This window comes from Mixophyes fleayi, chromosome 2, assembly GCF_038048845.1.
Source record: "Mixophyes fleayi isolate aMixFle1 chromosome 2, aMixFle1.hap1, whole genome shotgun sequence".
In the NCBI taxonomy this organism is placed as follows: domain Eukaryota; kingdom Metazoa; phylum Chordata; class Amphibia; order Anura; family Limnodynastidae; genus Mixophyes; species Mixophyes fleayi.
In genome coordinates this window covers 310160831-310188699 of record NC_134403.1, presented here as the reverse complement: position 1 = coordinate 310188699, position 27869 = coordinate 310160831, and the positions used below count along the sequence as shown (strand labels likewise).

Genomic DNA, 27869 nt, shown 5'->3' with positions numbered 1-27869 from the left:
CATTTATGAAAACAAAAGAAAGGGCTAATTCTGGTTTGAGATTGATAAAGCTGGGGAACACACTAGAGCCATCTTCCCTGCAGGTCTGCTGGCTTGTTTTCCAAAACCACAATTCATCTCCCAGCTTGAATTCTCTTCCAGTGCCAGTGTAAAACATTCATTCACTGGCTTGAGGGATCCGAGAATTTAATAAGTGTACACACGTCCCGTCAACAATATAGCCATCCCTAGGAAATTTGTGAAGGGTTAATTACAAGGCAAGAAAATAACATCTCATATTATTGGCAGTGCCATTACAGCAGCATAGCACATTTAAAATGAATGAAGGGTAATTAAAAAAAGTGTTGCTGTTTAGCTAATTACAATTGCCTAAATGATTTTCTTTTGTTTGTTTTTTTTCTTGTTCTGTTTTGTTTTTTTGCATCTATCCACTGCATTGTGGCTTGAATTTGAATGTTTCTTATTTTAATAAATGGTTGATTGGAGACTGTACAGTCAGTTTAGAAGCTTGCTGCATGGTATGGTTGATGTTTTGAAACCTAATTTCATCTGACTGTCAGAGGAACTGTCAGCTGTGTTTATCTTGGTAAAGAGACTGAATAATGAAACTTGATCCAGTTTCCTAATATACACAACATATAAGTTGGTGCATAGATGTGAATACACAAATAACAGGGATTTAATGCTAGTATTATTTAATGCCTAAACAGTAAAGCACTTCAGGTGGTAGATTTACTAAAACTTCTGAAAATAAAAAGTGGAGGTATTGCCAATAGCAATCAATCAGATTCTGTCATTTATCATGTAGATTCTGTAACGGGTGCAAGCGGAGACAAATTCACACAAACTGCAATCCCCTTCTCCACACTCCAGGTACTCACCCGATCCCGAGGGACCACTATGAGACACACTGTGCTCTTCTGCACGGCAGTTCAGGAACCACATCTCTCGTCTGATCACCCTAGCGTGTCCACCGTTGCTGGAGACTGGCCTTTGATTCCTACACATCACTATGGACACTAAAATGAGCAAGTTGGCATACAAAACAACAAACAGTTTGGCGTGTTACCTGCCAGTCACCACCTCACCAATGGTCACTACTTCTATACCGTGAGCAGACCAATCCTGCTACTGTTTGCCCGTCTTGGGCCAACTGTATCTGCTGAGACTCAGAGGCTCAGCAGGCCTCCGCCTACTGCCTGAACCCAGGCTGTTAAGTCTGCCTATCTTGGGGTTCAGGACTTTAGGTGCCCTTCTGGACAGCTAGAGAGGCCTTGTATGGCACTTTCAACAACTTAACGTACTTACTTAGGGCCTAATGCCCTTCTACCCTAATCAGAGCCTACTGCCCTTCAATCCAAGTTTGGGGGCCCACAGCCCTGCTGTCAACAGGGAACTTGAAAGGGCCCTGTGCCCTAGCTATCCTCTATCGGACCTTCTCTGGACTCCCAAGCCCGCCCGCCCCTTAGCTGTCTATAGACTACTGTCCATCTCAGACGCCATGCAGGGGTGGGACTGAGTTATTGGGTTACATACAGATTTTGCACTTCCATCCCACAGACTCTCCCTTCAAGCCGTATGCAAACTCATTCCAGATTTAAATCTCACTGCCTGGAAAGACAGGGGGATTGCCTTCCTATCGGATTTGTTTGCCCAGAGCCTCTTTCTTCCCTTCTCTCTGCCCCAAGATCGTTATAGCTTACCATCATCGGAGACATATAAGTACTTGCAAGTTAGTCACTGGGTGATGACTGTCTCTAAGACTCCTTACCCTCTCTCCTCGCTTCCACCGCCTGTTTTAGATAGACTGACAAATGGCGCCAATGTAGGCGAATTAACGTTCGGGTATCAATACCTCCTCTCCTTGATCCCTTCCACTAACGCCCCAGCCCAACTTCAATGTGAACTTAAGCTTCACCCCGCAAGAATGGGAGAAAATCAATGTAACTTTGCATCGCATGTCATAATGCATTAATCACACATTGATGTAGGTCAAACTCCTCAATCAGCTATACCTTACCCCAGACCGTCTACACAAGATCTGGCCAAACCAATCAAAATTCTGCTGGCGCCACTGTCCTCAGGCAGCTGATGTCTTTCACGTCTTCTGTACATGCCCAGTACTTCAGCCTCTCTGAGGCGAGGTATTTGCCATGATCTCCACTGTTTTAAAAACCACTGTTGCTCCAGACTCCACCTTAGCTCTTCTTCATGTATAGCAATATACATATACCCGACTTCCACTCCTAAACAAGACCGATATCTCTTAGGCACATATTGATAGCTGCTAGAGCGACAATAGCCCAAAACTGGAAGTCTCTCGCCTCCCCTACTATTACCCAAATCAATTACAAGATTCAGTACCGCTTGGAGATGGAAACAATAAAGATGCCCTATTCCACATCTGCATCAGCTCCCATTATGAGATGGTTTAGGTGGTATGAATATGTCACAGTCGGCCCTAGGACACCCCGGACTCCCCACCATTCCCCTCTCCAGTGACCCTTATAGAATTCCCCCAGCCCAATGAACAGACTACACCCACCGGCACCCCTGCCATGCTGGAAGTATTTTCAGACTGTCAAAATGAAGGTTAATGTGTTTTGATGTATACTTGCACTCTTCTGTATGTATATTGCTGATTTTATGAGCCTTGCTTCAGCTGAGTGAATTCTCCCTCCTGCGTGGGGGTCCCCCATGTGTTCCTCCTTGTGTGATTTTCTTTTTTCTGTACCCCATATATTTTTGAAAAGTTTCAATAAAACTAATGTGAATGAGTTCTCTGTACAGCGCTGCGGAATCAGTGGCGCTATATGAATAAATAGTGATGATGGTGATGAATAAAAATATTGATGATTAAAAAGAAAAAAAATGTGTCCAAGGGAGAAAAAAAACAAATAACAAAAAAAAATCACACGATTGCAGCAGGGCCGGATTTACCGCTAGGTAGCCTAGGCACTTGCCTAAGGCCCAGCGGTCCCGGCAGCAAGGTGGGTGGTGGGGTATGCTGTGTGCGAATGCTCTACTGACACTAATAGTTGCTTCTTCATTGCACATGCATATATTATGCTTTTGTGTGCATCTTTAAGCACATTTGTTTCACATATTTGAGACAAGGAGTTGTTTCTCCTGTATTAGAGAGATAGCGAATGCGTATTTTGAAAACAAACCAAATCGTTATAAACACGGGTATAAGTATATGTGCCATATCTCTGGTGTAAACCCAATGCATATGCTAGTGGGGCAGACCTGCATGTGCCCGCAATAGCGGCTTTTTTTTAGTGAACTCATTTGCGTCTGCAATTTGGGGCACAATTGCGGCATCATGTGTTTTAAATTGGGGTTTGCCAAATTATGGTAGTGTCAGACAGGCAATTTACAGTTGACTTTTTATTTTAGCTGTCCATAAAGAGTGAACGTAATGCCTAGTGATCTTTTAACATCACTCTAGTTAATTTAATAGATATCATTTATTTATTGCTGACTATAGACAGAGCTTTTTTTATAGCAAAAAAATACCAATATAAATTATTTAGTCACTTGTGTATTTGTCATTATGTAGTTGTGACTTTGGCTCTGTCTGTCTCAGCAAAAAATGAAGCAAGGCTTGTTAGATCTTCTGTATTACAAAACTTATATTTATATATATTACAAAAATTATATATTTCTTATATATAAGAAAATTAAATAAGAAAATTAAATAAAAAAGGAGGAAGTGAAAATGTATTTATACAGTTCAACATAAAGGGAAGTATGCCCATACACTAACCTCTTTGTCACCACATTCTTTATTTGTTCTTAGTACTGAAATTGAGTATCTCTAATCTGAATTCCCAAAATAGCTAAGACAGCAAAATTGCATTTCAGAAGATCATGGGTTACACATTTTTGAATGTATGACAATATAATGTTAGCCAGGTACTGTTGGGTGGGCGATAACTATATACACAGTCAAATTGCGATCATTGTCCGACCACCTTTTCCACTAGTCCCAGTAGAAAACTAATCTCAAATTCTGCTTGGGCTAATACACACAGTCTAAACCATACTTGACGACTCCCTAAATCCAGGTCAATCTCCCGGACTCCTGGGAGAGCAGGCAATTCTCCCATTTCCTGGCCGGCTCTGCAAATTAAATAGCTGATAAAGTGATGATGGCTTTGGGGGTGGGGCTAACAACACGATTCTTTGAGCCCCTCCCCCACACACTCACCTGCCTCCCGTACCTCCCGGGACACAAATTGCCAATGTTATAGGGCCTGATGCTGAGTTAGGAGCAAAGCAAAGAAAAGGAGCAAAACCATGTTGCATTAGAGGGGGACGTAAATTTAAAATATAGGGACAGATTTATAGTTAAGACACGGCATACTTGCCTACTCTCCCGGAATTCCCGGGAAGCTCACGAATTTCGGGGAGTCCTTCTGGACTTCTGGAAGAGTAGACAAATCTCCTGCATTTGCTGAAATTCACAGCATTGAATGGTGGGGTGGTTTTTAAGTGTGTCATTAAGCCCCGTCCCCGCTATTCAAGGCCGTTAGTTTCGGCATCAGCTATAGTGATGCAACGACGTCACCACGCCCCCTCCTACCCCCGTCACATGACTTCCCCCCGGGAATTTTAAAAGTTGGCATGTATGAGATACGGCATATCATCGATCAGCTTTAAGTTTAGTGTAAAAAACTATCAAGTATTTGTGTGCTACATGAAAAAACAACCAGTATTTCCCTTGCATGCAAAAAAATAAATCAATATGTACCCCTTGCATTGTAACATGGTTTGTCCAGGTGCAAACCTGCTCCTTTTTATGCTTTGCTCCTAACTTATACAAAACAAGGGAGATGAATTAGAAGAAAAACATGATTGGTAGGGGCACTCTATGATGATTGAATTGATTAAAACTTACATTTTATTAGTTTGTTTAAAATATTGATGTGGTCCCTAAATAATACCTGAATGACGCTAGTAGCGAAATAAAAACACAAAAATAATACAAAAAATCTACTCGAGTGTGAAATAATATAACTTAACAAAATAAAATTAAAATGGCAGTAAAAACTGCCAATCCTCGCTGTGTTAATGAATAATATCCTTCTAAATTATCATAAATATGAGTCCTATATAAAGAGGTATTTAAGATCCTCACGCTGCTGGGACACCCGTTAATGTATACAGGTTGTCAGCGATCATGCATATGGACAGATTGAGTTGATACCAAAAGGATAGGAAATTGTAACAGTCCTTTTAGGAGAAACACCTGTTTATGAATACAGGTTATTTAAGGTCACTTAGAGAAATAGAGATATATATAAATATCATACCTCTCTAGTATGTAACTAATTACTAGGATAATTATAATGAATCCTATAGATAATAAAGTTACAATATGTCCATTAAAAATATTCTAGAATTTTTATTTTATTTTGTTTCAAAGAATTACTGAGCATCAGATCATGAAGTATATAGGTTCTTCTAATATTGTTAGTTCATTACTGTTAACCGGACAGGTATTCTAGTGAGAATATCAAGCTCACTTGTACCCTAAACATTAATTGTAAATTGACTCAGTTCATTTTACTTTTCTGGCAAAAATAGATGTTAAATATCGACATATGGTACTATATAATACTACTGTTTCAACAAAGTTATCAACTCCTTCCACTTCACAGAGTCACTAAATATAGCTACATGGAGCGTGAAGATATTTCTAATATTATTCCTTGGTAATTGTTAGTCAAACACCCATCTCTAGTAAGGCATATATCAGCTCTACAATAGTGATGATAATAATAAGGCATTACCTGTGGTCCGCTAACATCTGAAATGGTGCTGTGATCCATTCGTGCTCTGAAATATAACTTGGGGAATTAAGGTGACAGTATGGAAGATATTTATAATCATGTGTATAGCTGATAATGTTTTGAATATAATTCATGTTCAGTGTGCACAGCCATGAGAAAGGCACATCACATGTGCTTGGATGTACAAATTTGCAGCTTTGCACCACAAGTACATTTGTATGTCTGAAAAGCTTTGCAACCCATCACAAATGAAAATACTGGTCACCTCCACTTCGGTTCAGTTAAATATATTAGATACATATTCCATTATGGTTTTGCCACCATCTTTATGAGCAAAGGTAGGCACCCAAAGGGTGAAGCATAATGTCCTCTATAGTGCTATGCCTGTACTCTGTACATAACCCCCAATGTCTGCAATACCTTACATGTATTTTGGTTTATTTCAGACAATGGGGAAAAAAGTACCATCAGCTATGCCTTCACAAGAGTCACTAAAGATGGAGACTGAAAATAAATCAAAAAGTAAGTTAATTTATATAATTATATCTATTTGCAATAGCTTAAAACACTATTGATTCTGCATGCATTGTTGTTGTAGATGTCATTATTTGTGACACCTTTGAATCCAATTGACCATGCACTTTTCTCTCACAATAAAGCAGTACATACATACAGTCACTGGGTCATTTATCCCAAATGCTTTGAACTTGTTGGTTTCTGGATTAGGATTTTACTAATTTTGGAGCACCCCAAGTTCCAAGCATTCCTAAGAGATTATGGGCTAGATTTACTAAGCTGCGGGTTTGAAAAAGTGGGGATGTTGCCTATAGCAACCAATCAGATTCTAGCTTTCATTTTGTAAAAGGTACTAAATAAATGAAAGCTTGAATCTGATTGGTTGCTATAGGCAACATCCCCACTTTTTCAAACCCGCAGCTTTGTAAATCTAGCCCTATGCTTTTAACTAATGTTCGTATGGACATGGCTGTTTCCCCATTACATAGATATATGGAGAGTTGACAAGTCCATTTTTTTTGTTTTCTAATACCTATCAGTGGTTACCCCCTACCCCTTCCTCGTGCCACCCTGTAATGGTCAGTGTTTCTGATGCAAACTAATGTGGTTGTTTAATGCGGTCATCTGGAGGTTCTGGCAACACCCTGTGCTGTGGGCAACTGTCTCTATTGTAAATTCAACAGAGAGAGAACTGCAGACAGTGCAGAATGTCCTCAGAACCATAAAACAAGGAGTGCAGATTGTAACATCTCAGTGACATGGCAGGTGTAAGTGCCAATTACTAGTGATGACGGCTGTGTATACATGCTAGAACGTGTGTTTGCAGTCAAGAGCAACTGTATAATTGTATTTTATGTACAGTAGACATTAATAACATTGTGATAAATGTATTGGATTGAAAAGAAAATGAAACAACAATCTTTTTTTTAAAATAATTTTGTCATTATGACTATATTATAAAACAGGTGACAATCATTGAATACTTTTTTTTCTGTGCTTTCTTTTTGGACTTTATATTTTACATGTGAACTGTACGTATCCTGCAGTGTATTGTCTGTTACAGACCCGTATTTAACAACAGATGTATCTTCATGTCTGCTCCTAGTTCAATACAGACATGTGCATGTCAGATTTGGTTAAAAAACAACAACGCAATTTACCTTCGTTTTGAGTGTCTTACTGATCAGGCCCATAGTGTAAGAATACAGCATTTTTTATGCTGGCTCACAATTTTTAAAGCTTTGTAAATTATCCTTATAGAGTTCTGGTGTTCTGAATGTATTGCACATCTGTACCTCTTTTTGTGTGCAGTATTTTGATATGTACGATGTAAAAAGGTAACTCAATTGGTATGTACTTATGATAATAACAAATTAACTCAAAATTTACAACTAGCATTAGTTAGATCTTATTCATAGTTGCTTATTCACCCGGAATGTCAAGGAGACTCCCTACTTACAGCGTTTACCAGCTTGCAGGATGGGCAGGGAAGTGCCAGGATGAGGCAAATCCTGTACTCAGGTCCTGTCCATTTGATGACGTAAATGGCATCTCCAAGTCATACCTACCTCTCCTTTTCATGCCTCCCTCCTGCATCTCCACTATAGAAAGTATATAGACAAGTATGACCTTATTTCAACAATGACCCATTTTAATTAACATTAGTGAGTAGTGATTCAGTCTATTATTTGTAGAACTTGTTTGCATACAATGAAATGAGACAGCTCACACTTTGCACTGTTCTAGAGCCTTGCCCTTATCACCCAAAGTTTAATGTTGGTGTTGACAGCGAACATCACACTTGGCAAACTCCAGTCTCTGATTTACTGTGTGGTCTGAGGGGACTCCACCTCATTCTGCCTATAAACCCTGCCCTTTCATGCTTTTTTGCCTGACTCCTGTTCCAGCATCATATTCTGCTATATAACTTTAGGGTAATCAGTGCCCATGTTCAATTTCAAAAATGAGATAACTAATGTACATTTGTATTTTATAAGGTTTAAAAAATACAATATAATAGGCGCTGGTATTCTTGTCTTAAACTCTATCTGCATATTTTTAACAACTGCTTTTTTTCCAACAAGGAAAGCTATAAAATATTTTAAGCAATATAATTTCTAATAGTGCTTTCAGTCATATATTAAGATGACATTCATTGTCAGTTTTCCATGGTTCCTAGCTGGAAATTTTATTTCATAATTCACTCTTCATTATTCAGAGCAGATAAGGGTCATTTACAAGTGTAACAAAAAAAGATATATTCAGGCACAGATACAGTATATCCAAAATTACAAATTATTAAAACAAAACTACAATATTGTATACAAATGTACACTATATGGACAAACGTATTTGGATGCTTGACTTTGTATTCAAATACATATACCTGATATGGAGTTGGTCCCCCTTTTGCAGTGATAACAGTTTCTACTCTTCTTGGAAGGCTTTTCACAAGATGTTGCTATGTTTCTGTGGGAATTTGTGGCCATTCATTCTGTAGAGCATTTATGAGGTCAGGCACTGATGTTGGATGGGAAGGCCTGGCTCGCAATCTCCGTTCCAGTTTATCCCAAAGTGTTCGATGGGGTTGAGGTCAGGGTTCTGAGTGGGACAGTCAAGTTCTTCCACACCGAACTCATCAAACCATGTCTCTGTAGTCCTTGCTTTGTGCACTGGGGCACAGTCATGTTGGAATAGAAAAAGGGCCTTCCCCAAACTGTTGCCACAAATTTGGAAGCATAGCATTGTCCAAAATGACTTAGTATGCTGAACATTACGGTTGCCCTTCACTGGAGATAAGGGGCTTATCCCAAACCCTGTAAAACAGCCCCATACAATTATCCCTCCTCCATCAAACTTAACAGTTGTCATAATGCAAACTCAGTATCGCCCATCTGACTGACAAACAGAGAAGTGTGATTCGTCACTCCACAGAACACGTTTCCACTGCTCCATAGTCCAGTGTCAGTGTGCTTTACACCACTCCATCCGACGCTTGGCATTGGTCTTGGTGATGTGAGGCTTGCATGCAGCTGCTCGGCCATGTAAACCCATTCCATTAAGCTCCTGACGCACAGTTTTTGTGCTCACATTAATGACAGTGGAAGCAGGGAACTCTGTAGCTATGGAATCAGCAGGGCGTTGGCGACTTTTACGCACCGTGCGCCTTAGCAGTCATTGACCCCGCTCTGTGATTTTACATGGTCTTCCGCTTCGTGGCTGAGTTGCTGTTGTTCCTAGATGCTTCCACTTTCTAATATTATCACTTACAGTTGACCATGGAATATCCAGCAGGGATGAAATTTCATAAACCGTCTTATTGCAAAGGTGGCATCCTATCACGGTACCACGCTTGAAGTCACCTCTTCAAAACGACCTATTTTGTATCACAAATATTTGCATTTGGAAACTGCATGGCTAGGTGCTTGATTTTATACACCTCTGGCAACGGATCTGATTGAAACACCTCAATTCAATAATTAGCCAGTGTGGCCAAATGCTTTTGTCCAAATAGTGTATATAAAATGTCAGCAGTTGTTCAAATAAATTTATTTGCTACTTACTTGTAAAAAAAAAAGAAAAACAACAACCCATAGAAAAACCACAACACTGGAGAACAGCGCTAAAACAGATTTGCATTGTCCATATGGCAGAACAACCCTTACAAAGTTTGTCTTTAAAACTCATTTAATAATCCCTAATAAAATAATTTTTTTGTCAATATTAAAAAATAAACACACAAACTGTCTAAATTTAGAACTCAATGGGCCTGAGTTATTAAGGAAAGTATGGCCAAAAAGTAGTAAATGTTCTCTGGGACAAACCATGTTCCATTGCAAGGGATGCAAATTAGTTTATTATGTAGCACATAAATTAAATAATGGCTGTTTTTTCATGTAGCACACAAATACTTGATAGCTTTGTTTTTACACTGAAGCTTTTGAGAGGCTATATAAAGACGATGAAGCAGGTATGAGGTGTTGGATTTGTGTGTATGCTGACTAATATTGTGTAAAAGGGCTTAGTGGTCTCTATATACACCACTTAGTTCAAATGATAAACATTTTAATTTCTTTAAATAGTGAGTAAAGCCTGTATTTGCAGTTAATATTTATCAAAGACTGCCGTGTATTACTAAGCTGACTAATAAACCTGATATAACTAAAATGTTTATATTTAACTAAACAGGTCCCCCCATGCTCTGTGACTTTCACAGCAGGCTGCCATGATAGGAGGGAGGCTGACAGTGACTGACAGCTTGACAGACTTACTTTGCATAGTGCACTGGTGGATTTCTACCAGCAACTGTATGAGGTCTACAATGAATGTAGTCTCAGCCTTGTGACACGTATCAGATCCCACCAGGACACTGTACTAAGTATCCGGAAAGAACTTCAGCATAGGTGCCATCTGTCCCTTGTTTCCAGTGATAGACCCAGGTGTTAAAGATCTATCCCTAGAAACTTGCGTTTTGAAGGAGTTGTCCAAAAATGAACAACAGTTATAACGTATAACACCCAGAAGATAAAAATGGATAGTGAACATGAAATATATATATATATATATATATATATATATATAGTTTTCAATAATATATATACAAGTTCAATATTCCATATTGAAAACTTGTCAATCCTTTCCAGGGACAGAGCTGTAAAATCTGAAGCTGCTTCTGATAGTTTTCAGCCTTAGAAAGCTTTTTCTCTTTCGCTGTAGCTATACCAAGAATTTTAGATAATTTTCCATGATATTACTTTAATTGGACCATCTGCAAAATACTTAATTGGATTTGCCTATATTTAAAAACTAGAACAACAAAATTATCAGCTATGTACGATGGCATTATCCTAACATTTAATATACAGTACATGGTGCATGTTTTGAATTTTAATTACTGTTTTTATTACAAGCTGGTTTCACTGTCTACAAATATAATATATGGTGGCCAGTTGAACACCGAGTTACTCTCTGTAGGTGTCTCATTTATAATGTTTTATGAATTTTAATGATTACATAATATGTCAAAATAATTCAAAGAAATTAGACTACAGTCTGTGTATGTGATGATTTATAAGTCCCTTACCTCTAAATTGTGGGTGGAAAACAATAGTGTAGAATTATTTTCAAGATGTAAGTATAAGTTAGTTGATTAATTGTTATGTCACGTACCCTTTTTGTGTGTCCTTGTTGATTTGGAGCATTTAGTTGTTAACTAAACCTCTCCATAAGTAGCAACATCAATAGCTCTTCTGTAAAAAAGACTAACAAATGAAACTAACATTCAGAAAAATGCTAAATAGTATAAAACAGTAATAACTAATACTAAAGCAATGCTACGTTTCACTATGACATACATTTAAAATAATGTAGAAGAATTTAATTTTCAATTCTAATAATTTACCTGTTTTTTGCTTTAGGAAAGAGAAAAGATGTTTGCATTCCCTCACCTTTATTGTTGCAATACTTGCACAAAGACCAGAGTAGGTCATGTTTACTACCTACTGTTAGACGGTTTTGTTATGCTCAAGCACAATAGAGCTGTGATGTCAAAGTGTAGAGGACAACACTATAATATAATATATTTATGTTTGTTATAGACACTTCCATCTCATGCATGTAAGTGAGCAGATGCAGAAGAAATAATAGGCACTTTCTCTGTGATGAGTAAATTAACTTATATCTGAATTGTAAAAGTGATAATGGAAAGAAACTGAACAGCCTGTATGTGTGTCTAATTTAAGTAAGAGTGATACTGATTTGGTACACTGTGCATCCTACTTGCCAACTTCCATGGGCCCCCCAAAGGGTATATTCATATTAGCTGTGACACAATGGAAAAGTTATGAAGTCTGAAGAGTAGGCCACACTGGAGCCAGAGGTCTGCAGTTTTGTTTTTTTGTGAGTGAGGTAATTAGGAGCTCCAGAAAATAAATCTGTGTCTTTAGATGTTTCTTTAGAGGTTGTGCATACGCGTTTCGCGGCATGTATGTGGCTTTCTTAGTGGGCTCTTTTGCAATAGTCAGTAGAATACAGGAAGTACTATAAACAAGAAAAAAACATATAGCCGTGTTCTTTAATGTATGGCAATCTGTGTGCTCTATTTACCTTTACAGAAGAACTCTACCCAAAAGGGCGTTTCTTCCCTATGCTAGCCTTCTCCTGGGTAGAAATCCAGTGGGATTCCCTCCAATGATACCGCTTATCTTAAATCACCAACTGAGCAAAAGGATTAGCCTTCATGTCCTCAGCTCTGCAGGTGCTGCATAGAGGATCCACCAAATAGGAAATCAGGGATGTAGACTGAAAGTGGCACTTAAAACACTCTGTCTAAACTAAACATCTACTTGATTTAACTTTGCAGTTTGCTGTACAGACATTTCCTGATTAGACTCCTGAAGTCTTCAGTAAGTGAGGATTGCAGTGATTATAGGTAACATACAGGAAATTCTGCATTGTATAAATGTGTAATAGGTTCCTGCTAGGTCTATGAGAAAAAAATCTACCTTCATTTTCAGAGATTTCAACTTTGTTAGCAATTTTTCTAGTAAAGGGTGCTTTTACTCATTGGTCATTTATATCATCTGGAAAATGACTTTTGAGCAGATTGTTACAGCCCTTGCCCGGACTAGGACACTGATGGGGGTTTCCTCGCACCCTTGCAGTTTGCACAGTGCAGCTGTCCTTATAGTTGTATAGAGACCACAGTAGGAGATTTCTGACAGCCTCCGCATCTAATGCAATTGGTAAAATGAGAGGCGACTGCTGATTGGATGAGTAACAAGGCTATCCAGTCAAGAGTCACCTCTTGTCTCAACCACTGTTTGGTTCCAGGAGGAAGCTCTCTTTGCAGGTCTCCTAAAGCAAGTAAGTTTTGGGTGTAGCTACGTCAGGCAAACTATGAGGTACTAGGAGAGAAACCCCATTGGTGTACTAGTTCCTGGAAAAGGGTAGGGATTTGTAGAACCTTTTAATTATATATACATCAGTTGTTATATAGTTATACAAAGGGTGTGATTTACTATATAGTCATGTCTTTAAAAAGTGTCTTTCATTAATTTGTCCATGAAACCATTATTGGTTAATTAAACAAGCTTTCAGAACAATATAGGTATCATCAGGCATGGTATGCTAGCAACGTATTAATTATTACTTGTGTCGGCTTCTCTAATAATAGTCCACCTATTTGCATACTGATTACTGACGCTAGATAAATCTTACAGGAACCTGTTTCTTTTTGTTTTGCAGCCAAGGAATATTGTAAAGTTCTCTTCCCATATGAAGCACTGAATGAAGATGAATTAACAATCAGAGAAGGAGATATTGTGCTTGTTGTAAACAAGGTAATCTAACAAACACACATTTCATTTATTTATTCTACCAGTTTCATTGAAAAATGAAAGTATGCCCACCAGCAAATCCCAATATCAGGTCCCACTTTACAATCAAGAATAATGTTTTATACAGAAAGCATATTTCATATTTGACACTGTGTTGTATGTATTGGAATGGTTTTGTGACATGAAGTTTTGATTTTTAGATAGGAACCATAAAACTAAAATACATTGTTCAGTGTTAGTATTACACATACTTTCCTACTTTTGCAGGCAGCTTTCTGGGAGGGCGTCCGTCGAGGGGGCATGGCCTCGTGAGGTGCACCGTTAGGCTCCGCCCCTGTCAATCCCAGGCAATTTTAGCCAATCGCAGCAGGGGGAGGGGCCATGATGACACGTTTAGCCCCGCCCCCGCCAAATTCAACAATGCCGAAATCTGGATCCGGGATTTTTGCCTGCTCTCTCGGGAGTCCGGGAGAACTCCTAAAAATTCGGGAGTCTCCCGGACATTCCGGGTGAGTACTCAACTATGGTATTACAGTGCAGCCATTTTACATGTACACTGTTACCTCTCCATGTCTTTAGGACAAAGGAATTGACACAGGTCAAAAAGCTGAGACTGTCATCTTTTAAGCTGCTGTGACATAACTGGCACTGCCTCTGTGTAGGAATACACCAGTGCACACAGAGAATCACTCTGTGTCTGTATACAGTCATCAGTTATTTCATATACTTTATCTAGGTCAGTAATACGGAGTCTAATATAATATTAAAGATATTATCAGTTAAATAGGTTTACTTAAACAAAAATGCAAAATATTACTTACCTAAGTTGCGGCATTCCACCTAATTCCACCTCCAGCAGTCAAGGTGCTATCCTCGCTTCTTGTGGCAGAGTGCTGTCGCTTCACAGTACGCTACCGGCATGGAAAAAGGGTGAGAAGAGACCACATCAGACATGACGGTTCTCTCCCCGGATTGGTGGAGACAGGTGGGGGATTGCAACATATGTAAGTAATACTTAGCATATTTATCGTCTCAAATTCCACCCAAAACTGTTTTTCACAATAGCTTTTAATGTAAAATAGAGGCTATACTTGATCTTTTAAAACTAAATAAAGCCATGTGCTTGAGTATGACAGAAATCAGACAAATAAGACACAGACATAAGACCCTAATTGTGCTATTTCATATTTGCTTCTGTTTACATGAGTGGAAGCTGTCATTTTGTTTGTCCAGTGTAAGTAACTTTATGACATTACAAAGAAAAGGTTTATGTTGTATAATTAGTTTATGATTGTTAGATATCTTAAATAAAATAAAAATATAAAAATTATGTTAGCAATACATTGTATTTATAAAACTAAATGGTAGATTTATTTACTCTTACATCATGTCAGGAAATACCCAAAATAATAGAAATGCCAACAAAAACAGTGCAGTAATAGACTAGAGCAGGAATGTTCTCTTATTCCACATTGTGACAAGTGTGGGCAGTTCTGGGCAGTGACATAGACAGTCATCACATTCTGTGTGTATTCAATATATTGCTATGTTCTCTGCTAACTAATCATTTCTTCCAGAAACATTTCATTCCTCCTCTAAGAACCAATACTTGTTAGATTTTAGAAAACTAAGCTATTTACTCCCACAAGACCACAGATCTAGTGCCTGAGTCATTAAGGAGAGCAAAGCAAAAAAAAAAAAAAGAATAACTTTGATCCTATGCAAAACCATGTTACAATGCAAGGGGTGCAAATCAGTTTATTATTTTGCACATACCTTTAAGTTAAATACTGACTGCTTTTTCATGTAGCACACAAATACCTGATAGTTTTTTTTTTACACTGAATTTTAAAGATAATCTTGGGCCTACCCCATTTATAAATCTGTCCCTACATTTTAAATTTACCTCCCCATCCAACAGGGGAGGGCTGGCAAATTTTGGCCCGGGGAACAAGACTCAACTCAGCAGCCTATTTTAAAGGATGGGAGCGGGTCATCTTACACGTCTAGGTGGTTAAATCAGTCTAGATAGACTAATGAAAAATAAGTTTTAGTTTCTACGCATGCCTGGGGATTTCGAAATGTGGGGGTCATAGCTCAGAAATGATGTACTCCTAGGGGTGGATCTTTTAAACAACATTTTAAATCACTTTGTGTATTCATCATCTGGTTATCAAAATGCTTTAAAATGAGTTGTAAATCCTCCTTTCTGTAAACGCGGAGTGCTGTAATGTACTGTCATGTAATTATGGGGACTGTAACTAGACAGTACCAGATGTGATGTGCTGATGTGCAGCAAAGTGTATGCAGGTATGTGAAGACTAGGGGCTAAATTTACTATAGGGCAGTTTGATGAAACCAACAGTTTTTGTCTGTTTTTGATGGCAGTTTTGGCCAAACCGCCGGCAGTTTAGCTGTATTCAATGTGCCACACATCGACAGACATTTTACATCGCAGTCTCAAACCGCCCTATAGTAAACACAGCAGTTTGGAATACTAAACCACTGGCAATGCGCAGCGGTTTAAAACCGTCACCAAATACGATTTCTAGAAAATGTACCCTTAAAGATGAGTTCAAAAAACAATTAAGATAAAGCGTGCTAAATGTTTTCCTGTTTTACTTATACCATTAAAATGCAGTGCTTTCCCCAGAAAATTTTGCTACCCGGGTGGCATTAAGAAGCAGCTGGGTGGCATTAAGAAGCAGCCAGGCGGGGGCAGTTGTAATACTTTGCAATAATAATGAAAAATGTTAGAGGTTATTGCCCACACCTGCCAGGACTGGTCAGACACTGGTCAGACTGGTGGTCAGTGGTCTAACCGCACACTGCTGGCTGTAGTACTCACATAGTGCCCATTATAATAGGAGAAACAGTGGTTTATTCTATTATAATAGGACTCTCTGTTGGGCTCCAAGAGCCGGGTGGCAAGTAAAAACAAGGTTTATTGGCTGCTTTCTTTAACAGTAATACACAAAATGGTACGTACACTGGCGCTTCCGTCCTTGACTCACAGAAAACCTCTAAAACAGAGGAATGTGTCTCCTCAATCCTCTCGTCATACGAGGTACATAATAAGGAAAGAGACAAAGAAAAAACATGGCATAATAACGCACAACATCAAATAAAGTCCACCACCACTATGGGGTATGTGGTTAAAGTCAATGGTGAAGCCCCGTACCAAAATGAAAGCGCATGTATGCACTTGGTACGGGGCTACACCATTGACTTTAACCATTCAGATTGCTTTTATGGATAATAAATGTATTTTGAGATAATGCACCATTGTGGTTGCTTTGCTTCTTTTTCTTCTTATGTCCATGTGTTGAAGTGGAGTGAGAGAGAATACATTCTGCAACAGTGTTAAGGGAACAGAGAATAACCCTACAGGCTCATATTGATCTCCTTTGATGTAAACATATACCCTAAGGGGGAGAGAATTGAAGAAATCACGGGTGCTTATTGGAAGTTTTATTGACATCACCTATTTTTGAGGATCAACACATACCCCATAGTGGTGGTGGACTTTATTTGATGTTGTGCGTTATTATGCCATGTTTTTTCTTTGTCTCTTTCCTTATTATGTACCTCGTATGACGAGAGGATTGAGGAGACACATTCCTCTGTTTTAGAGGTTTTCTGTGAGTCAAAGACGGAAGCGCCAGTGTACATACCATTCTGTGTATTACTGTGTATTGATTGTGGAGTTTTTGGTGGTAACTCTGGGGTATTTACACGGCTGCATACCTGAGTGAAGCGCCCTATAGGATCTGTTTCAAGTATACCTATTGCTTTCTTTAACATGTAACAGCAATTGGTGTCAATGTGTGACTGCTAATGTCAGAGAAAATACCGTATATCAGCAGTTATGTGATATGAAGGCAACTTGAGCAGATTTATAAACCCTTTGTGCTTTAAACAGGGAACCAATGTTCCTGCTAAAGTATCATTTTTATTACCAAATATACCAAAGTAAATGTTAAAGTTTTTTGGTGTTTTCATAAATATATAGTTTTAATTTTGAAAATGATAAAACTACAACCAAGTTACAAACTATTCCTTATTTTTTTATTCAGTTATTTTCTATGAAAGAATTTCATTTTATTTGATATATATTTAGCAATTAATATTCGTGAGATGCTACGGGCCTGATTTAGAGCTGCATGGAAGGGCATTTGCACTACATGTACAGTCATGACCTAAAGTTTTGAGAATGACACTGCTGCTTCAGTGTTTTTCTACCTTTTTATCACATGTTGCTATAGTATACTGAAGTAAAATTACAAGCATTTCATAAGTGTCAAAGCCTTTTAATGGCAATTACATTAAGTGTATGCAAAGAGTCAATATGTCGCGGGCACTAGGAGTCTTTACCCAGGGATCACCAGGTGATAGGCTTACCAGAGCAGTATAGGTGGTAATATGGTACTCTGGTAGCAGGGTGATCACGGAACAGGAAATAGCAGATGATGAGATGCTCAGGAAAGTCTATGACTAGCAGCACTGGCAATATGGAAGTAGTAATACACGAGGAACTGTATGGACAAAGGACACGTGAAGGTAGTCAGTGGTCTGCGGTAGCAAGTTGTACCACTGCTATAGTGAGGAGGAATGTCCAACAGAAACGAGGAGGTGATGAGAGTCAGCGGTCTGCGGATAGCAAGTTGTACCGCTGTCTGAGTGAAGGAATGGAATCCAAGTGGAGGTATCCGGGGAGTCAGTGGTCTGCGTTAGCAAGTTGTACCACTGCTATGTGAGAGGATACTGGAACGGGTGAAACTGTAAACAGGAGTCAGTGGTCTGCCACTAGCAAGTTGTACCACTGAATATATATGTGAGGAGGTGCACGGGGAGAGACTGCAACACAATATATACACGGGCACCTTGACTTTGATCCACAGTAATATGCACAATATAAATGTATAAATGACTGAACAACACTGCCAATGTAGAAAGTCTCTTGAAGTAATCCAGCATGAGATAACACAGTCAATGATGGCAATAGAGTCAGCAGATAGTACACTCCAGAGGAGAACCAACACAGTCAATGATGGCAATAGACTCAGCAGATAGTACACTCCAGAGGAGAACCAACACAGTCCAGCAAGGTATGCAATACACAGCACAGTCAATGGGAAGTATGCATACCGTGGTTCAGGAGAAGGCAGTCAGACAGGAGTGCAGAGATACCTGAAGGGCAGGAGGCCGGCAGGATCCAAAGTCCCTGGATGGGTGAAGCGGTGGTCTAGCAGGTGCAGCGCACAGGTAGGTAGACCAGCAGGGAACACAGGAAGGCGTGGAGAGCGGATCAGTAGTAGATGGATGAGTAGCGCTGAGAAGTAACAGCAGCGGGTCTCTGCGGGAACACGGAGGTAGCCAATAGCAACCAGTAGGTGCAGTAACGATGGGACACCGGAGCAGAGTTGAACTGGAACAGTTGGTCACGGAGAGTAGCGGGTAGCAATAGTGGCAGCAGACTCAAGGAAACACGGGAGAGTTGACAAGGGCTGAAGACTGTAGTGCACGGAGGCAGCGGATAGGAATCAGCTAGCAGTCACGATGATGAAACACAGACGAGTTGCAGGTTGAAGACTGTAGTGCACGGAGGCAGCGGATAGGAATCAGCCAAACAGTCACGATGATGAAACACAGACGAGTTGCAGGTTGAAGCCTGTAGTGCACGGAGGCAGCGGATAGGAATCAGCTGGCAGTCACAATCATGAACAGGTGAGTGGATGTGAATGAAAGACTGTAGTGCACGGAGGCAGCGGATAGGCATCAGCTAACAGTCCCAATGATACATGGTAGAGTTGAAGTGCTTAGAAGACTGTAGTGCACGGAGGCAGCGGATAGGAATCAGCTCAACAGTCACGATGAAACACAGTAGATGGTAGAAGTGGTATGGGAACCACAGTAGTAGAAGTGGTTTGGAAACCACAGCGGTAGAAGTGGTTTGGAAACCACAGGAATCAGCTGGGCTGAATAAACGAGGAAACACAGGAACACCTTCAGAGACTCATGGGGAATGAGACCCCAAGATCAGGCAACGTGGTGTTGACCACAGGTGCTTAATATAGGGAGGTTGCCTGATCTGCCAATTTAGTTAAAGGAACATACACTGGAGGTATGGAAAGGGCTGCGCATGCGCAGTCCCTCAGGATGGAGGACGGCCACGGTTCCTAAATGTCCGGGAAGAGGCACTCACGGTCCGGTGAGTGACACAATATTTGCAGTCTTGGCCCTTCTTTTTGAACCCCCTGCAATTCGCCCTGGCAGCTGTCAATCAACTTCTGGGCCACATACTGACTGACTGCCGCCCATTCTTGCCTAATCAATGCTTGGAGTTTGTCAGAATTTGAGGGGTTTTGTATGTCCACCCACCTCTTGAGGATTGACCACAAGCTCTCAATGGAATTAAGGTCTGGGGAGTTTCCTGGCCATGGACCCAAAATTTCGATGTTTTATTCCCCGAGCCACTTAGTTATCACTTTTGCCTTATGGCAAGGTGCACCATCATGCTGGAAAAGGCGTTGTTAGTCACCAAACTGTTCTTGGATGGTTGGGAGAAGTTGCTCTTGGAGGATATTTTGGTACCATTCTTTATTCATGGCTTTGTTCTTAGGCAAAATTGTGAGTGAGCCCATTTCCTTGGCTGAGAAGCAACCACACACATGAATGGTCTCAGGATGCTTTACTGTTGTCTTGACACAGGACTGATGGTAGCGTTCACCTTTCCTTCTCCGGACAAATGTTTTTCCAGATGCCCCAAACAATCTAAAAGGGGATTCATAAGAGAAAATTACTTTGCCACAGTCCTCAGCAGGACTTTTGCAGAATATCAGACTGTCCCTGATGTTTTTCCTGGAGAGAAGTGGCATCTTTGCTGGCCTTCCTGACACCAGCCCATCTTACAAAAGTCTTCGCCTCACTGTGCGTGCAGATGCACACACACCTGCCTGCTGCCATCCCTGAGCAAGCTCTGCACTGGTGGTGCCCTGATCCCACAGCTGAATCAAATTTAGAAGCCATTTCACAACTATTGAACCTCTCTCCTTGAAGCTCTTGATGATCCGATAAATGGTTGATTTACGTGCAATCTTACTAGCAGCAATATCCTTGCCTGTGAAGCCCTTTTTGAGCAAAGCAATGATGACTGCATATGTTTCCTTGCAGATAACCATGGGTAACAGAGGAAGAACAATGATTTACAGCAGCACACTCCTTTTAAAACTTCCAGTCTGTTATTCTAACTCAATCAGCATGACAGATTGATCTCCAGCCTTGACCTTGTCAACACTCTCACCTGTGTTAACTAGAGAATAACTGACCTGATGTCAGCTGTTCCTTTTGTGGCAGGGCTGAAATGCAGTGGAAATGTTATTTTTTGGATAAAGTTCATTGCCATGGCAAAGTGGGACTTTGAAATGAATTGCAATTTATCTGATCACTCTTCATGACATTCTGGAGTATATGCAAATTGCTATCATAAAAACTGAGGCAGCAGACTTTGTGAAAAATAATATTTGTGTCATTCTCAAAACTTTTGCCCATGTCTGTAGATTGCTCTTGATGCAAAATTGAAGCACTGTGTATGTGCAGCACTCACATACGTATTATTGCATGTATTTTGTACTTGCTATCTCTTATGCTTGGAGAGACAGATCAGGAACGTTAATGTTTAAATGCAGTACAGAAAGGGCGTGTAGTCGAAATTAAGCTTGCTCCTGGTTTACACTGATATTACACTATATTAGCTATGAGACATACATTTTGCACCTACGTAAATAAGGTGCAAGCTTTGGAGTTGTTAATGATTGTCACATCTTTGTGCCAGGCGCACCTTTATTCTAGGTTCTTACAATTCAAAATACATACTTTTCTTATGTGGAAATGGGTCATTTTTTATGTTCTAAATCAAGCACAATGGTTGTAATGAAAGCAAAGAGGCACTATGAAAAAGGAGATAATTTAAGTGATCATCAATACCCTTTATAGTATGATAATCAAATTATTGATCTTAAGGGTTGTAGTTTTGTTGTTATTTTCCAGTGTTCTGCTAATTGTCTGCTAATAACATCAAATGAATCATTCTGTCATCCCATTGGAGATTAATGGAAACCTCCAAAATCTAACAGGTTGTGTGCATCACTGTCATGTGAGTGCTTTGTGCTCACCTGTAAAACTTGTAACGCCTCCCTAAATGTGCCTTCTCCAACATTTGCACCCTTATAGACACTGCCATTTTAGCCAACACATCCATCCAAATTTCTGTACAAAGCACTTGTGCAACAGTAGATGTGACACCACAAAATAGCTGCGCTGTGAATTTGCATTTTTGCACAGTCGTAAATGAACCTTAATAACTAAAACCATAATCTTACTTACATATTTTGGGAATGCATCAAACAGCCCTCTCATAAATGGTATATTTTTTTTAATTTTTTTTTAGGATCTTCCTTTTTGTATTTTTGACCTTGTATATGGAAAAATTGCTCTGCACTAATTTCAAGCACAATATACATTGAGCTGTTATCCTAAATCTTAGTATGGCGTAAAGAATACAAGTAAATAAAGCAAACTTGTTCTGTAGATAGAGCTTTGCTTCTGTGCCTTGGTAAGGAATTAGGTAATTTATTTTGCTATTTTGCATATTTAGGTCAACTAGACCATTTTACATATGACTACCTTCCAAGACTTGTATGTAAATGACCTTGCTAAAATAAAAATCAATAGACTGCAACTGTGGCAAAATAGTGACTGGAAACAGGACACTTTCTTAACGGTAATTAAGTCTAATTGGATGTAATTTTCTTTAAAATTTGCCATTATGTTATATTATGTTCCAACTGAGACATTGTGGTATCAGTCGGAAAATAGCAAAGTAAGCACTACACAAGTTTAGAGAGAGAGAATTTAGAAATAAGCTACTTTACAAAACTAAAGTGATGCAAGTTTTGAGTATATTGTGTCATGCTTTTTACAGGAGAACTAAGCTAATTTCCTACTATCCTAAACAGGAAACATCACATGCTTTCATAAGTAACATATTCACAAATTAAAATTGGAGCTTTGGCAGCAATAGGCAGCACAGTTTCAGAGTCGGTACAGAAGAGGAAGGCTAAGGTCACTAGCAAGCAACACCCAGAATCCTCCAGCACACTGCTGTCAGACAATAAAGAAGACTGCCTTCTATTTATAAAAAAAATGCAGAAGTCTTTTTGCTGGGTGACAGCAGTGGAATTTTGTGTGTTTCTTTCCTAAATAACTCACTTATTGTTTTGTACACATTGATTGAACAAGTTCCATATTGTATATTATTGTTTGTGAGGCTTTATGAGATCAATACCTTGCAGGGAGTGTTGGTTCTTGTAGTGGCTCTTTCTGGAGGCTCCAGAATACATTCTGGTACTGCTCCATAGTCAGTGAACAAGAGAAATAATAGTGCCTGGTACAATCATAGAGAATGTGTAGAGAAACAATGGTGCCTGGTACATGCACATGAATGTGTAGAGAAATAATAGTGCCTGGTACATGCATAGTGAATGTGTAGAGGAATAATAGTGCCTGGTACATGCATGGTGAATGTGTAAAGGAATAATAGTGCCTGGTACATGTATAGTGAATGTGTAGAGAAATAATAGTGTCTGGTACATGCATAGTGAATGTGTAGAGAAATAATAGTGCCTGGTACATGTATAGTGAATGTGTAGAGAAATAATAGTGCCTGGTACATGTATAGTGAATGTGTAGAGAAATAATAGTGTCTGGTACATGCATAGTGAATGTGTAGAGAAATAATAGTGTCTGGTACATGCATAGTGAATGTGTAGAGAAATAATAGTGCCTGGTACATGTATAGTGAATGTGTAGAGAAACAATGGTGCCTGGTACAATCATAGAGAATGTGTAGAGAAACAATAGTGCCTGGTACATGCACATGAATGTGTAGAGAAATAATAGTGCCTGGTACATGCATGGTGAATGTGTAAAGGAATAATAGTGCCTGGTACATGTATAGTGAATGTGTAGAGAAATAATAGTGTCTGGTACATGCATAGTGAATGTGTAGAGAAATAATAGTGCCTGGTACATGTATAGTGAATGTGTAGAGAAATAATAGTGACTGGTACATGCATAGTGAATGTGTAGAGAAATAATAGTGCCTGGTACATGTATAGTGAATGTGTAGAGAAATAATAGTGCCTAGTACATGTATAGTGAATGTGTAGAGAAATAATAGAGCCTGGTACATGCATAGTGAATGTGTAGAGAAATAAGAGAGCCTGGTACATGCATAGTGAATGTGTAGAGGAATAATAGTGCCTGGTACATGCATAGTGAATGTGTAGAGAAATAATAGTGCCTGGTACATGCATAGTGAATGTGTAGAGAAATAATAGTGCCTGGTACATGTATAGTGAATGTGTAGAGGAATAATAGTGCCTGGTACATGCAGAGTGAATGTGTAGAGAAATAATAGAGCCTGGTACATGTATATTGAATGTGTAGAGGAATAATAGTGCCTGGTACATGCATAGTGAATGTGTAGAGAAATAATAGTGCCTGGTACATGTATAGTGAATGTGTAGAGGAATAATAGTGCCTGGTACATGCATAGTGAATGTGTAGAGAAATAATAGTGCCTGGTACATGTATAGTGAATGTGTAGAGAAATAATAGAGCCTGGTACATGCATAGTGAATGTGTAGAGAAATAATAGAGCCTGGTACATGCATAGTGAATGTGTAGAGGAATAATAGTGCCTGGTACATGCATAGTGAATGTGTAGAGGAATAATAGTGCCTGGTACATGCATAGTGAATGTGTAGAGAAATAATAGTGCCTGGTACATGCATAGTGAATGTGTAGAGAAATAATAGTGCCTGGTACATGTATAGTGAATGTGTAGAGGAATAATAGTGCCTGGTACATGCAGAGTGAATGTGTAGAGAAATAATAGAGCCTGGTACATGTATATTGAATGTGTAGAGGAATAATAGAGCCTTGTACATGCATAGTGAATGTGTAGAGGAATAATAGAGCCTGGTACATGAATAGTGAATGTGTAGAGGAATAATAGTGCCTGGTACATGCATAGTGAATGTGTAGAGGAATAATAGTGCCTGATACATACATAGTGAATGTCTAGATAAATAATAGTGCCTGGTACATGCATAGTGAATGTGTAGAGAAATAATAGTGCCTGGTACATGCATAGTGAATGTGTAGAGAAATAATAGTGCCTGGTACATGCATAGTGAATGTGTAGAGAAATAATAGTGGCTGGTACATGCATAGTGAATGTGTAGAGGAATAATAGTGCCTTTTACATGCATAGTGAATGTGTAGAGGAATAATAGTGCCTGGTACATGCATAGCGAATGTGTAGAGGAATAATAGTGCCTGGTACATGCATGGTGAATGTGTAGAGAAATAATAGTGCCTGGTACATGCATAGCGAATGTGTAGAGAAATAATAGTGCCTGATACATACATAGTGAATGTGTAGAGGAATAATAGTGCTTGGTACATGCATAGTGAATGTGTAGAGGAATAATAGAGCCTGGTACATGCATAGTGAATGTGTAGAGAAATAATAGTGTCTGGTACATGTATAGTGAATGTGTAGAGAAATAATAGTGCCTGGTACATGCCCAGTGAATGTGTAGAGAAATAATAGTGCCTGGTACATGCATATTGAATGTGTAGAGGAATAATAGTGGCTGGTACATGCATAGTGAATGTGTAGAGGAATAATAGTGCCTGGTACATGCATAGTGAATGTGTAGAGGAATAATAGTGCCTTTTACATGCATAGTGAATGTGTAGAGAAATAATAGTGCCTGGTACATGTATAGTGAATGTGTAGAGGAATAATAGTGCCTGGTACATGCATGGTGAGTGTGTAGAGGAATAATAGAGCCTGGTACATGTATAGTGAATGTGTAGAGGAATAATAGAGCCTGGTACATGCATAATGAATGTGAAGAGGAATAATAGTGCCTGGTACATGTATAGTGAATGTGTAGAGAAATAATAGTGCCTGGTATATGTATAGTGAATGTGTAGAGGAATAATAGTGCCTGGTACATGCATAGTGAATGTGTAGAGAAATAATAGTGCCTGGTACATGTATAGTGAATGTGTAGAGGAATAATAGTGCCTGGTACATGCATAGTGAATGTGTAGAGAAATAATAGAGCCTGGTACATGTATATTGAATGTGTAGAGGAATAATAGAGCCTTGTACATGCATAGTGAATGTGTAGAGGAATAATAGTGCCTGGTACATGTATAGTGAATGTGTAGAGGAATAATAGTGCCTGGTACATGAATAGTGAATGTGTAGAGAAATAATAGAGCCTGGTACATGTATATTGAATGTGTAGAGGAATAATAGAGCCTTGTACATGCATAGTGAATGTGTAGAGAAATAATAGTGCCTGGTACATGCATAGTGAATGTGTAGAGAAATAATAGTGCCTGGTACATGTATAGTGAATGTGTAGAGGAATAATAGTGCCTGGTACATGCATAGTGAATGTGTAGAGAAATAATAGAGCCTGGTACATGTATAGTGAATGTGTAGAGGAATAATAGAGCCTGGTACATGCATAGTGAATGTGTAGAGAAATAATAGTGCGTGGTACATGCATAGTGAATGTGTAGAGGAATAATAGAGCCTCGTACATGCATAGTGAATGTGTAGAGAAATAATAGTGCCTGGTACATGCATAGTGAATGTGTAGAGAAATAATAGTGCCTGGTACATGCATAGTGAATGTGTAGAGGAATAATAGAGCCTTGTACATGCATAGTGAATGTGTAGAGAAATAATAGTGCCTGGTACATGCATAGTGAATGTGTAGAGAAATAATAGTGCCTGGTACATGTATAGTGAATGTGTAGAGGAATAATAGTGCCTGGTACATGCATAGTGAGTGTGTAGAGGAATAATAGAGCCTGGTACATGTATAGTGAATATGTAGAGGAATAATAGAGCCTGGTACATGCATAGTGAATGTGTAGAGAAATAATAGTGCGTGGTACATGCATAGTGAATGTGTAGAGGAATAATAGAGCCTCGTGCATGCATAGTGAATGTGTAGAGAAATAATAGTGCCTGGTACATGCATAGTGAATGTGTAGAGAAATAATAGTGCCTGGTACATGCATAGTGAATGTGTAGAGGAATAATGGTGCCTGGTACATGCATAGTGAATGTGTAGAGAAATAATAGTGCCTGGTACATGCATAGTGAATGTGTAGAGGAATAATAGTGCCTGGTACATGTATAGTGAATGTGTAGAGGAATAATAGTGCCTGGTACATGCATAGTGAGTGTGTAGAGGAATAATAGAGCCCGGTACATGTATAGTGAATGTGTAGAGGAATAATAGAGCCTGGTACATGCATAATGAATGTGTAGAGGAATAATAGTGCCTGGTACATGTATAGTGAATGTGTAGAGAAATAATAGTGCCTGGTACATGTATAGTGAATGTGTAGAGAAATAATAGTGCCTGGTACATGCATAGTGAGTGTGTAGAGGAATAATAGAGCCTGGTACATGTATAGTGAATGTGTAGAGGAATAATAGTGCCTGGTACATGCATAGTGAATGTGTAGAGGAATAATAGAGCCTGGTACATGCATAGTGAATGTGTAGAGAAATAATAGTGACTGGTACATGTATAGTGAATATGTAGAGGAATAATAGTGCCTGGTACATGTATAGTGAATGTGTAGAGGAATAATAGTGCCTGGTACATGCATAGTGAATGTGTAGAGAAATAATAGTGACTGGTACATGTATAGTGAATATGTAGAGGAATAATAGTGCCTGGTACATGTATAGCGAATGTGTAGAGAAATAATAGTGCCTGATACATACATAGTGAATGTGTAGAGGAATAATAGTGCCTGGTACATGCATAGTGAATGTGTAGAGGAATAATAGAGCCTGGTACATGCATAGTGAATGTGTAGAGAAATAATAGTGACTGGTACATGTATAGTGAATATGTAGAGGAATAATAGTGCCTGGTACATGTATAGCGAATGTGTAGAGAAATAATAGTGCCTGATACATACATAGTGAATGTGTAGAGGAATAATAGTGCCTGGTACATGCATAGTGAATGTGTAGAGATATAATAGTGCCTGGTACAAGCCCAGTGAATGTGTGGAGAAATAATAGTGCCTGGTACATGCATAG

General features: G+C 39.1%; 1 protein-coding gene across 2 annotated transcripts in view; it reads left to right on the top strand.

Annotated features, from left to right (window-relative positions):
* The window catches only part of SH3KBP1 (SH3 domain containing kinase binding protein 1), a 316533-nt gene that overhangs the window by 235984 nt on the left and 52680 nt on the right, over positions 1 to 27869 (top strand). For both annotated transcript variants that reach the window (XM_075196540.1, XM_075196541.1), the window contains 2 exons: positions 6245 to 6320; positions 13560 to 13654. In XM_075196540.1, the coding sequence (XP_075052641.1) occupies positions 6245 to 6320; positions 13560 to 13654 (171 nt within the window). The remainder of the gene's footprint in view (positions 1 to 6244; positions 6321 to 13559; positions 13655 to 27869) is intronic.